Genomic DNA, 12,341 nt, shown 5'->3' with positions numbered 1-12,341 from the left:
ACCCTTCTGTTGCAGTCAGAGGCCTGTGTAGGGGGAACTTTGGAGACTTGAGAAATAGACCATATTTCCAGAAGTGACAGCTTGGTTCAGCTGAGGTAGCAGACTGAATGTACAGCAGCTGGGCTGGCATTGTTGGAGCTTCCTTGCTCATAGACCCGGTCTGTGTAGGCGGTTAATGCCATACAGAAAGTAAAAGTTAAATGTCAAGTTCTGAATAACACTTCCATCACAACTTTTAGCAAATGTAACTCCGTACTACAACCAAGTCTTTGCCTCGACTTCCTCTGAGTTTAGTGGATGGAGAATAAATTACCTCAGCCTCAGCCTCATTTCTGCAGGTACAAAGTAATTTAGACAGCCTTCATATCACACCGAGCTTTTTGTCCAAATGAATGCAGCCAGATGGAAGCTGAGGGGTGTCTACTGCACCCTGACTTCCAAGAAAGACCCAATTGGAGAAAATTATAATGGTTCAATTTGTAATAAATGATTACGAAAGTTATTCGAGAACCTGGGTTTTTTTCATTTTCTGGATGAAAGGCTATTTCACACTACTGAAATAGGAGTTTGTCAAATAGACCTTTCAGAACCTGTCTGCTTGCTTCTGAGTTGATATCAGATACCTTTGGGAGGAACATGATAAAACAGAATTCACAGCGACAGTGAATTGTTTTTGACACATTGGTATGAGGGTTGTCAGTTCTTGTTCTGCACAGCTTGGGTTATATTTTCATATCATTTCTCTGAGCTGCTGGGGGCACACAAAATCACTTTTGTAACAGCATCTTCATGTATGGTTTGATGGTTTCAAACTCGCCTCCTGTCAGGACTTGAAGGAGTAAAAATATGCTTCTCCAATAAAACTCTGAGATCTATGTTTACCTCTGTCATACTTTTGAAAGCTGTGATGCATTAACATACATCTTTAAGAAGATTACTAAAGCGTGTCTTCTTTGCATCCATATCATTGACCTTATTTTAAATTAAGACAGGGATAAGAAAATAACACCTTTGTTAAGAACACACTGTGTACCTGTTGCACTTGTAGATTAAGAATTTACTCAATTTCCAAATCCGTTCAACCATGTGTTTCATTTTTAAGCTATTCTCATTTTTGTCCATGGAAAATAAAGATTTCCATTCCCTCAGAATAAAACTGTAAATACTATCATACTGAAAGGCCTCCTATTTCTACTTGTTCACTGTATTTCATTGGATCCACATACTGTTGCTAGTCATAAAAATAATTTGATAGGCTGTTCTTTTCCACTTTATTTTATTCATATACTGCAAGCTCAGTGTCCACAAAAGTTTTGACGTGATGAAGTCATCTCTCAAAGATCTGTCTAGCCTTCTGCTTTTTCTTGAAAAGAAATCTCGCAGTGTTCAAGTTAATTCCCTTTTCCCTATTATGTGTTCGATCTCAGGAGGAAGGCTGGAGAAATACTGCTGTAATATGTGTGATAATGGCTGTCACTTTTTTAGACTTGTTCTCTTTTCATCTCCTACCTCCTTTTTCTCTCTTTCTTCTTCTTCTCTTTTTTTCTGCTACCTTACCCTTTGTTCCAGCAATAATTTGGTGCTTTTAAGGAAAATGAAATTGAAAGCATGATTTAAGAGAAGGTACTTGGTTTTGCAGAATGTAGCTGCAGTACACAGAGCATGCAGTTCTTAGACACATGGTTGTTCTAAAGACGCACGACAAAAGTAATTACACCCGATCCTCTTAGATTTTTTTCACTTCCTTTCTTTTCTTTCTCTCCGTTACTTTGTTGCCTTTACTTCTATCCACATAGCTGTCAAAGCAAGTTGGCTACGTTCAAAGATTTATTAGAGAACCCATTCATTAAAAAAATGATGTGCTCAGAAACTGTACGGGATAAGCGCACAGTGGTGGAGCCAGACTTTTTAATTAGGATTGACAAAACTGGGACACACTCCACACTCTTTTTTATTTCTATCATTAGTAACTTTTAACCTGTTTTTGAATGTGTGTGTGTGTATGTACAGCTGCTGGACAAATTTCGAATTTCTCCTACGGGGATCAATAAAGTATTTTTATCCTTATCCCTATCCTTATTATCACTCACTGTTTTCCAAACCGGATACTGCATACCACGTGTGAATGTAGTATGTAGTAGGCACTGCATACTGCCTACTGCTTTTGCATGTAGTATGTAGTATGACAGTTCTGTTAGGTCTGTTTTGTAGTATACTACTCTGGTTTTCAGTTTCGGAAAGTGGAGCTACAGCTAATGATTTTTATTTTATTTTATTTTATTTTTTTTACCTTTTTTAAAAATGTACAAAACAAACATGGGTAGATCATGACATTTTACGTTTTTAATTTTAATTTTTTCTTCTTTCTTTTTTTTTTTAATTTTACCTTTTTTAAAAATGTACAAAATAAACTTGGGTAGTATCATGGCATTTTAGTTTTAGACATTTTTTTGTTATTTTGTTAATCATACCACTGCAGAAGCATCATGTTTGATTTTCAATCTGACACCAAACGTTTTTTTTTTCTAAATCTGGAAGGGATTAACTTTTATTTATACAGTTGATGGAAAAAATATTTCATATAATCCATGTCTGGTTAAAAAAAAAAGTAATTATTGGATTATATGGGCTTTAGTGAATTTGTAGAAGTAAACACCTCTTTTACAATTGGAAGTGACACGATTTATAGCGTTTCTTTCTCATCACTCACTTCTATCTCACAGACCATATAACATTAATGTTGTTGTATTGTACTAATAATGCTGATTAATTCCAGTAGATGGCGGTAATTCGCCAAAACCTGCCATCCGCAATGACAAACAGCGTCAGCCCCAGGCATTATGGGAGACAGTACGGCAAGTAGACTGGCCCATTGCATACTGAGAAATTTTCCTGGATCAGTAGGACGTCCTGCCAGACTAGGACATACTGCCTACTACGTACTAAATTTCAGCCAAAATAGTAGGCACTACTTGTGTAGTAGGCAGTTTGAAAAACAGCCACTGACTTTTGTATGGGTGGCCTGGTGTGGTTAACATTGGGGAGTTACCCCAAACACAGAACCTCCACTAACAAAATCTACTTTTGAATGTTAGAAAAAAAATTCAATTGCATATCAATTTTAACTTTCTTAAATGAAGACTCCGACAATGCAAAAAGCTACAGGTTAGGATTTAAGGGTTGCCAATGGGAGGCCCCAGCCCTGCAACCACAACCTGCATTATAAGGTTAATCTTTGTGTTCGTCCTCATTATTGATTCATGTTCAAACAGTAAATCCAGCCAACTGATGCAATTGATTTCACACTGCATACCATGCTGAAGAAGCTTGACAGAATATCATACATTATTATGTTTTGCTTAATAAGCATGAATATGAAAAAGTTGCTGGAAGTCAAACTGAAGATTTTCTCTGAATTGGAGTGAAGAGACTAGTTTTTGTCTTTCAGGTTAAGTGCTGTAGGAGTAAATAAACAACAAGAGGGGTAGAGGGCCTAAGATGACCACTTTGCAGTCTCATCATGTGCCGTGCCTCTATCTTGTTTTTTCCATCTCTGTCAGGAAACAGGACAAAACAATTCAGAGCTTGATTGAAGATTATAACACAGAAAACTGTGCTGCATCACAAAGTCTAAATCTGATCCACACTTTGTTGCTCCATGAAGCAGATGTAATTTATCATGTGTGGTTTTTTTTATGTGTTCCTTAGTTGATCCACAGTAACGGAGAACTTAAATTTCCGTGGAGAGGCCTCCAGGTACCAGGATGCATTATGGAAAAGTAGTTGCAGCCTCAGCTTCGCTGCTGCTTCATTTTATCTGTTGCTTAAATAAACATTATGAAACAGTTTTTGTACCAAAATAGTAGGAAAACAAGAAATCTAAGCTGGCCAGTAGTTCTTTTATGTCAACACCTACGTTAAAGGATGGCACCATTGGCCAGAGAACAGCTAACAGATTTAGCAGCTCAATATTCACACCAATACACTTATACCCCAGAGATAAGTATGGCTGCAGCTGCAGAGCTTTTTCACACTTTATTATTAGCAGGAATAGAGGAACATAATATTGAATGTTGGTGAAACGTAACTTTAAAAAACCTTTTATTTTTTGCATAAACACACCTGAATAGATACAACAGCTAAGACAAAGGAGACACCAGGCACAGTGTTGAGGGGGGAACTTTTAGCAGGTCACAAATGTGTGAACATGGTGAAAGGTTTTTCCTGTACTGCATGCATTGACAGTAGCTACTTCATCTGTTTACTGAGAAGCACTGACGTGAGGAGGAGCAAATCAGTTTCAGATAACCACAAAGATGAAAGAAGAGGTTACGTTAACATCCATATTTAATAGTGTAGAGTTTTAGTCCTTTGTTTTTTTCTTTGAGGAACATGAGAGACTTGTTTAATCATAGTCATGTTTGCATAATTGTGGAGGTTCTCATCATTAGCAATGTTGTGTTTCAGTTTTTTTATGAGCCTAGCAACTAACAAAAACTAGTCGCACACCTTTATTAAGCTGTGTTTTTATGCCAAGTATCCCAGTGGTCATCAGAGTACAATGGAAATATATTGAATTTTGCACTCAAAGAGGGGGTACTGTGCTTTCACAGGCTTCACACTGTTGCTCCGGTACCCTCCTGGTAGATTAACATGTTTTACAACTCTAAGAAAATGCACATTCTTCTTATACTGGTGTTTTAGAAAACCTTTATTTCAGCCTCTGTCTAATATGCTTCATACAAGCTGCTGTCTCTTTTAGACTACCTACTCCAGAAACCTCTTTATCCTGGTTGGCAGCCCTCTATAGACCTGTCAGGGGTAGAGCTGTGGGAAGACCTAGACCCATCCTTCCAATGTATCATGGACCAGTTAGGAGATCTTTAAGCAGTGACCCAATCCTTCCAGCAACTCTCACAAAGATCTTCAGCTATTTTCAGAATTTTTGAGTAGTTTACAGATTCAGGGATTTCTTCAATGTGGTAATATGCAACTGTTTGAAAATGTGCACACATTTAGTATGAACTTCCATAATTTCTACTTTGTATCCATGATTAAGATATTGAAAAGGATAATAACCCATCCAAGTTTTTGGTTTAAAAAAAAAATCTATAAGCAGAAAAACGCACTAACAAGCATATCTGCAGTGTGGGATCACACACTTCCAAGCATGAACAAGCTGACATATACGTGCATTCATACATCATTAAGGCGCTTCATATGCAAAAGTAATGAACCCCCAAAGGATCTGTGTTTTTAACATGCAAGTCTTCCAGCTGGATTGGTAAAACCCAAGCTAAAGGACACTGTGAACACGTAATATGGAATCAATCCATCAATACAAACATGCCTCTCTTTTCTCATTTGAAACCTGCATAACTGATGTATCGCCTCTTTTACACTTTACACTTGTACGGTATAAAACAGTACCTTGGTTGTCTTAACTTAGCCCTAGGTACTCTCATGGTTTTTATTCCTGGCTGTGATACTCCCTTCAGAGACTTAACTCATCGTCTCACTGAGGCCCTGTGGTTAAAAAAAAAAACAACAACACTGCACAGTCCTTTAACACTTAAGTTCTTGAGAGTTCGCTGAGCCAACAAGCTTCTTGTTTTTCTCATGAATAAGACATTAAATGGCTTTTATGAATTCAGGGTAAATGAGCACGCACACAGTAAGCGTGGTGTAGCTGGCAGTTTGGGGGCACCTTTGAGCTGAATTTTCACTGATCAGCAAACCTGGGTCCAACTTTGGATACAAACTTCTTAATGTTTGTTCTGGTACCTAAAACCCTGGAACCCCAGAACCTAATGTACCATATCTGTGATTTTATTCCTACAAAGAGGTTTAATAGTGGCTGCTTTGGCCCATTAGCTACAAACTGGGGATGTTTTATGTGTATGTTGCCAACTAAGACAGAAGCTGACTTTGTCTTGGACACAAAGTTTACAGAGTTAAACTCCAGAGAGGTGACAATGGAAATAGACAAACTAAAGTGTGTGTGCTTTTATATACTATGGAACAATGAAGAGGGGCTCAAACATCATCAAAACCAGGCTGTCACATATTCACTGTTTCAATAATCACAGGTAATTTTAGGTAAAGGCCAACAACAGGGTACAAAATGTTATTATATTCCATCATTACGTATCATTAATTCTCAACTTGCATAGCAATTAAATAAAATACCAATAAAACAGTGTAAGGCATTTTTATGTGTTTATAAAGCCTAGGTGGCTGAGTCAGAAACGTATGAGGTTACCAGTTCTTGGTGTGCTTGTTTTTAGTTCAATTTATGTTAAACATTTTTGGCTAAATTGCACTTAAAATGCCTTTTTTGCAATTGATATATATGTGACGTTATGTTGTGTAATGTGTTTCATTTTTATGTTACTCCGATGTATTGTTTCTGTCTCTCTTTATTTATGTCTTTTTATCATTTTGAACTCTGCAAAGACCTGCCAAGGAATACTGATGAAATCAGCCTCATGGCCAACTTTGGCAAACTGCCGCGCTGAAATATTCATTAATGTGCACCATCACTTTAAATAAAAACAGGCAGGATTTCTTTCACATGAAGTCTTAGTTTCATGCTTCAGTACTGTTGCATGTGATTGATGAAATCGATTTCCCTCGGGTTTGATTTGCTTGGAATCCTTCACCCTCTTTGAAATTAAATTCTTGATTACAACTCATGAAGCAAACAGTGATATAATTTTGAATTGTTCAAACTTTGGTGCTAGGCAAGATTTCCCATGATGTCCTTTGGTTCACAGGGGATTGAAGTTGGACCAAGCAACCCAGGATCTAAAAATATGAAGCCCATGCAGATGTGCTAAAAACTGCAATGTGTTTGTTTTAATCTGGCAGCAGAAACACCAAAAACCTCATACACACCAAGACAAAACCAGAGATTTTTACAGCAAAAAGAAACTGGTTTACAGCCTGGCTCAAAAACAGCTTGGTCTGAATGGGCTCGCTTAAATTTTCGTTGTATTATACTAAGACTAATGTGGGGTAGTTGTTTGTATGACAGGATGAGAGATTTAACTCATACTGCTTCTCAATCACAGGAGCTGAGTGTCTGAGAGAACAGAGACCCATAAATCTAACCTTTAATTAATGTCTAGCTTGTGCCCATCCTCTGATGGTGGGCTTTGTGGTGTATTACTAGCAGCTAATCGGTGTGTGCTAGCTGCACTATAGCAAAAAGTTATGCAGATGGTTTTCCATTTGTAATAAGTGTCTGATCAGACTCCTTGGATTCCAGCTGAACAGTCGTGTCCGAATGTGATGAGCACTTTTATACTCAGGAAATATTACTTACACATTGAGCGGTTGCCAGGCCGGCCACTGTGCTTTCATTTTGATGACCGTCAGGACCTCATCACCCTACAAAGGAGAGACAGACAAAGAGACGAAAAAATTCAATCTCAGCTCCCTGACATTATCAACACACTTGAACCACACTGTTCCAGAGTTATTAATTAAAACGGATCAATGAAAGATTTTCCATTCAATTTCACTTTTTAATCTATTAAGTCATTATGGTGGACAAAGATGGCAGGGGGGTCAAAAGTGCCAGAACCACAGTTTCAAACAGATTATAAAGCCACTGACGACAATGCAGCCACAGAACAAAGATCAATTTAAATATGAGAGAATAATTGTCAGAGAAATGGGAACACCGCCCAGAGGATTAAAGGGGACCTGAAACTAAACGTTCCAAAGGGAAAATGATGAAAGAAAAACTCCCATCAAAACAGTTGTCTGAACTTTATCATGCATGGACAGGAAAGGTGAAATCAGTTTAAACAGAGCATTTAAAGTGAAGTTAATATCCTGCTGATGAATTCAACATCCATAAAAGATAAAAGCTTTAACTAAATTCACAGAAGAACACAAAGGAAACGTATCCCGTCTACAAGTCCTTTCAGCATAAGCACATAATTTCTTTTGGGCACAATGAGATTTACTGCCCCTGGATACTGCAAGGTAAATACTAAAAGTAGCTTTCTTAAAAACTGTTGTTGGGAGTCATCAAACACCAGAGACTGTATCAACAGAGAGCAACAGATATCCCGAGAGAACCCAAAATAAGTAGAGCTCCCTCTGGTGACTGGCTGTAGTGTAGATCTAAAGGCTTGTCTCCACCATTATAACAGATGGAACAGTCAAACAAGAAAACACACATGGAATACATTTTTACTCAGCATGCTTGCTGTACAGTATTTATTTGGCAGCAATTTTGGATTTTGTTTTAGTCATCTAGATGAAACTGCCATTTCTTGGTATTCTTAGTATTTTTAGTCTGACATCTTTAGTCATTCGATTACAGTCATTTCTTCTAGTTAAATTATTTCCTCTATTTCATCTCATTTATTCATTATTTAGGCTCATTTAGCAGATCAGATTCCTATCAAGCTTGTACCAGCTGCAACATTCTAAACTCGACTGCTTTACTTGTGTAATACCCGTTGTCCTCACTTTAGCCTGTACTCTCTCTTCAGTGTAAGGGTGCTGTTCTGTTCCTGCTTATCTGCTAGAGCACAAAAAGTGCACTGCAAACAGATATAAGAGATAGGACAGATAGCACACTGAATCACATCTTTATCATTTATTATTCAGAGATGATCAAAACTAGGAAATGTTTGTGCACTGGTATGGCCTAGAGATTACAGGCTGCATATCCAGTGAGGCTAGCCTTAGAGGTGGCCCTGCTTCAGCTCCAACCTGTTGCCCACTTCTCCACATGTCACTTCCCAGACTATCCACTGTCCTGTCCTCTCTGAATTCAAGGCAGAGAAAGCCTGAAAAAATAACTAATCAAGACATCACCACACAGAAATCAATTGCTGGTTTAAGCTTTCTTACTGACTTGGATCAGAAAAAACATCAATAAAATAAGAAAGACTTGAGGAGTCACTGAGAACCTGCAGTACGCGTATTGCGGAAAGGTGGGGAAAAAAATCAACATTACTGAGCTCAAAACCAGCTTAGCACAGGAATGCAGTGCCTGTGTTGTAGAAGTGCTCATTTCTCGGGCTCTCCAGATACAGCTCTTGCAGCATTCAGAACCAGATTAGCACAGCAGAGAAATGATGAGAGAATACGCAAGTCACACAGTCATCAAACTTTCCATATCAGCGAGGCTCTGCCTCACCCCATGAATCTATGACCTAAAGGTGTTTCTGATGTTTCATTGGTGTCACAGCCCAGGTCACCCTCACACAAGTCTAGGTTCCACAAGCGCAGTGAATCAGCACCCACTGAGGAGGTATCAACATCTTCTGTACAAAACCACCTCATATGACTGGTTTGGATTGATTTGACTGAACTAAAAGGGGCTGTGAGGAGTTTTAAAGTGATCTTGCAAAAGTCTCCCTTCTAGATATATGCCTGTTTGTAATCCAAACTTTAAACTGAGATTATCAGCACTAATAAAGGTGACAGCTGGGATAGGCTCCAGCCACCCGTGACCCTGAACAGGATAAGCGGTTCAGTTAGGACTACTTTGCCAAAAATAATCTTTATTAACTTCCACAGTTTTCATTTGGCGGTATGGTTCTGTTCTGGGACTCCCTGCTCTTCCACGCGCTTGCATGGAAAGCCTGAGGCAGGAAGAGCACACCTTGCTGCCCATCATGAGCCATCATGAACGGTATAAACAGGGAGCGCAGCAGCAAAATAAATCCCAGACAGAGCAGAGCAAACATCATGAATGAAATGACAGGAGGAGCTGGGGTGGAGGTGGGTTGCAAAGTGCTAGCAGAGGAAGCAGGAAGTAGGTTGGGCTAGAGCAGTTTAAAAAGCCTGCTCTAAAAGCAGTTTTCCAATAGGAGGTGGGCACAGAAGTCAGCTGAGCCATCAGCTGATCTGCACCGATGATGAAAGCTAAGTTGCCAAGGCTTGACGTTGTGGCCTGCCTGAACAAGGACTACGCTTGATTTTGGAAAATAAATAAATGAATATAGGTTATTCAAAAATCTACTTCGTAGCTTCCTGATCGGGTTGAGCAGGACCATAGCACTACGTAACTGTCCTAATAAATACTTTATCCTGTTGCGCTGTATACAGTAAAAAGTTATCTTGAAAAAAACAGATTAGTTCCAAAACAAACACCTGCCTAGTTAAGGGTTACATCTTCGTGAGACTCTGGGCCAGAAGATGTGATGCAGTCCAGTTAAAACAGATGCTCCTCATAGCATCTTTAACTTAACTGAAACATTTTTTGGTCAAGGGATAAAGGATGAATAAAAACATGTCACAGATGTGCTTTGTATGCTAAAAATTATTCCTCATTTGAACAAGGAGTTTCTCAGGGCTCTAAATCACCAGTTGTTGCAACAGTGTCTTTAACCTTACACCCTGTGGTCAGAAAATGATATTTGTTCCAGCATGACAGCAGCCCCATCTCTTACTCTGTGTGATTGAATTTCACAGCAGCAAACCTGACAGGCTGATAATAACCACAGCAGACTAATCCTGTTTTACATTCACGGGTGGAACTGATGGGCTGTGCTTCTGCTAAGGATTCAAATATTGTTTACTTTTACTTGTCTTCAACCCTAAACCGTTTACATTTAGGAAAATATTTACACTTAAGAGAAAACAGCTGTTTTTATTTTTTATTTATTGACGTATTTATTGAAATTTTCTGCTCAGGAAAACAATATACAGTAAAGTACTTTGGTTTACTTTGTATAATAAAGACCGAGGGAGTATTGCAGTCCCAAGTAACTCCAGGGAAATAAAGCCATAAAAAAAACACTGGACACAGAAGAAGCTCGCTTATTTCATTTTCTTTAGTCTCTCTGTCTCTTAAATTGGGTAAGACAGAGGTTTTCACCGTCCAATTTCCTGGGCTGAGGGTGAGCAGAAAGGAGCCTGGATCTACGCCTGTGAGGAGGAATAGAGTTGGCAAATATTGCTGTGAGACCTTTAGAGAAACAGATATTTCACATCCAGCAGCATCCAAGACGGTGACAAGGATCACTAGCGAGTGAGCCAAAAAAGACCTTCGCCCACAATTTAGTCTTTTGGCAGCCATTTGCAGAACAAATTGAACTGTCAAGATGAGACTCATAAATGCTGAAAAGGACACATTTCATGTTCTGCACCTGCAACCCCAGAAACAACATCCCTGTTCTCTCTCTGTCTCTGTCTCCAACTCTTCTCTCTCCCTCTCTCTAGTTTGCCCAACAACATCCCAAAATAACTGTCCCTCGATGCACATACGTACAATGGACATCTTAAACCACTCCAGCCTCTGAGCATTTTACCTTCATTCTGCTTAGGAGAGAAGAAAAGGTGAGTGTAATCAGGACTTTCTCTCCAATGATGATTTTACAAGATATCTAATTGTCACAAACTTCTGAACAGATCATTTTTTTTCATGACAGAACATCCTGGACTCTGCAGCTTTCCATGTAAGGTCATCACTTGTAGAGCAAAGAGGGGAGAACAGGTGGGAGGAAATTAATGGACACTTTGCACATTTTCAGCGGATACATCATGTTCCCGTGGTTATGAAAATGTCTCAATAACACTCCAAATGAATAAATTTATGAAAATCAAAATAAATATCAAAGAAGTAAAATTTTAAAAAATAGATTAGAGGAAGTACTCAGCAAGACACACTTAGATTAATAAACTACAATTTGTACTATAAACTTTATACATACAGTAACAGAGCCATCAATGTAAATACATATTTTGTGATTAATTTATCATGATCTATCACATTTTATGATCATGAAAGCAGTTTTTAATTCCAGGTAGACACATTTCACAACCCATGTCTCTATATTAGATCACACCTTTTTTTAAAAAAAATATATATATATTTATATTCCTTCCAAAACTAATCTACCTTAATGTGATTGCTTCCACATCACACCTACCAGCTGTTGGCACACAGCTGCTTGCTTTGATCCACTCTTTCTTTTTGTTTCTTTCCTTCCCTTAAATTAGACGACTTTCCCTCCCTCTTTTTAAAGGTAGGGCCTGCAGGAATTTTCATCACTTGTTAGTAAACACAACATTCAAACTGGGCTCCTCCTCCTTGGATCAGTGCCAGCAGCAGCGCATGCCCACAGCCTCTGACTGCAACTACGTGAACACATTCGGTGGTCCACCAACCACATGCAGCTTCGCGTTTCTACTTTGGAGAGACTTGGGAGCCATGCACCTGACTTAGCATGCTAGTGCATGCTCATCACAACCCACATCACTCCTTGTCCCGTGCTGCTCTCCAAGTGCTTGAAAGTGAAGAAAGATGAGCCTAACTTCACCCTCGTAGGTAAAAAGTGTTTTGTTTCACTTTGGTTGTGTTTTTCTCT

At 38.7% G+C, this 12,341-nt stretch overlaps 1 protein-coding gene across 2 annotated transcripts in view; it reads right to left on the bottom strand.

The window, feature by feature from the left end:
• Window positions 1–12,341, bottom strand: part of spon1a (spondin 1a) — a 134,038-nt gene that overhangs the window by 21,603 nt on the left and 100,094 nt on the right. For both annotated transcript variants that reach the window (XM_074666056.1, XM_074666055.1), the window contains one exon: window positions 7,328–7,392. In XM_074666056.1, coding sequence (XP_074522157.1) covers window positions 7,328–7,392 — 65 coding nt within the window. The remainder of the gene's footprint in view (window positions 1–7,327; window positions 7,393–12,341) is intronic.

Source organism: Halichoeres trimaculatus, unplaced genomic scaffold (assembly GCF_033239565.1).
Source record: "Halichoeres trimaculatus isolate MK-OKI-2021-1 unplaced genomic scaffold, fHalTri1.1 fHalTri1_scaffold_3, whole genome shotgun sequence".
Lineage (NCBI taxonomy): Eukaryota > Metazoa > Chordata > Actinopteri > Labriformes > Labridae > Halichoeres > Halichoeres trimaculatus.
Note: the sequence above shows the minus strand (reverse complement) of the source record. Positions and strands in the feature narration are given on the sequence as shown.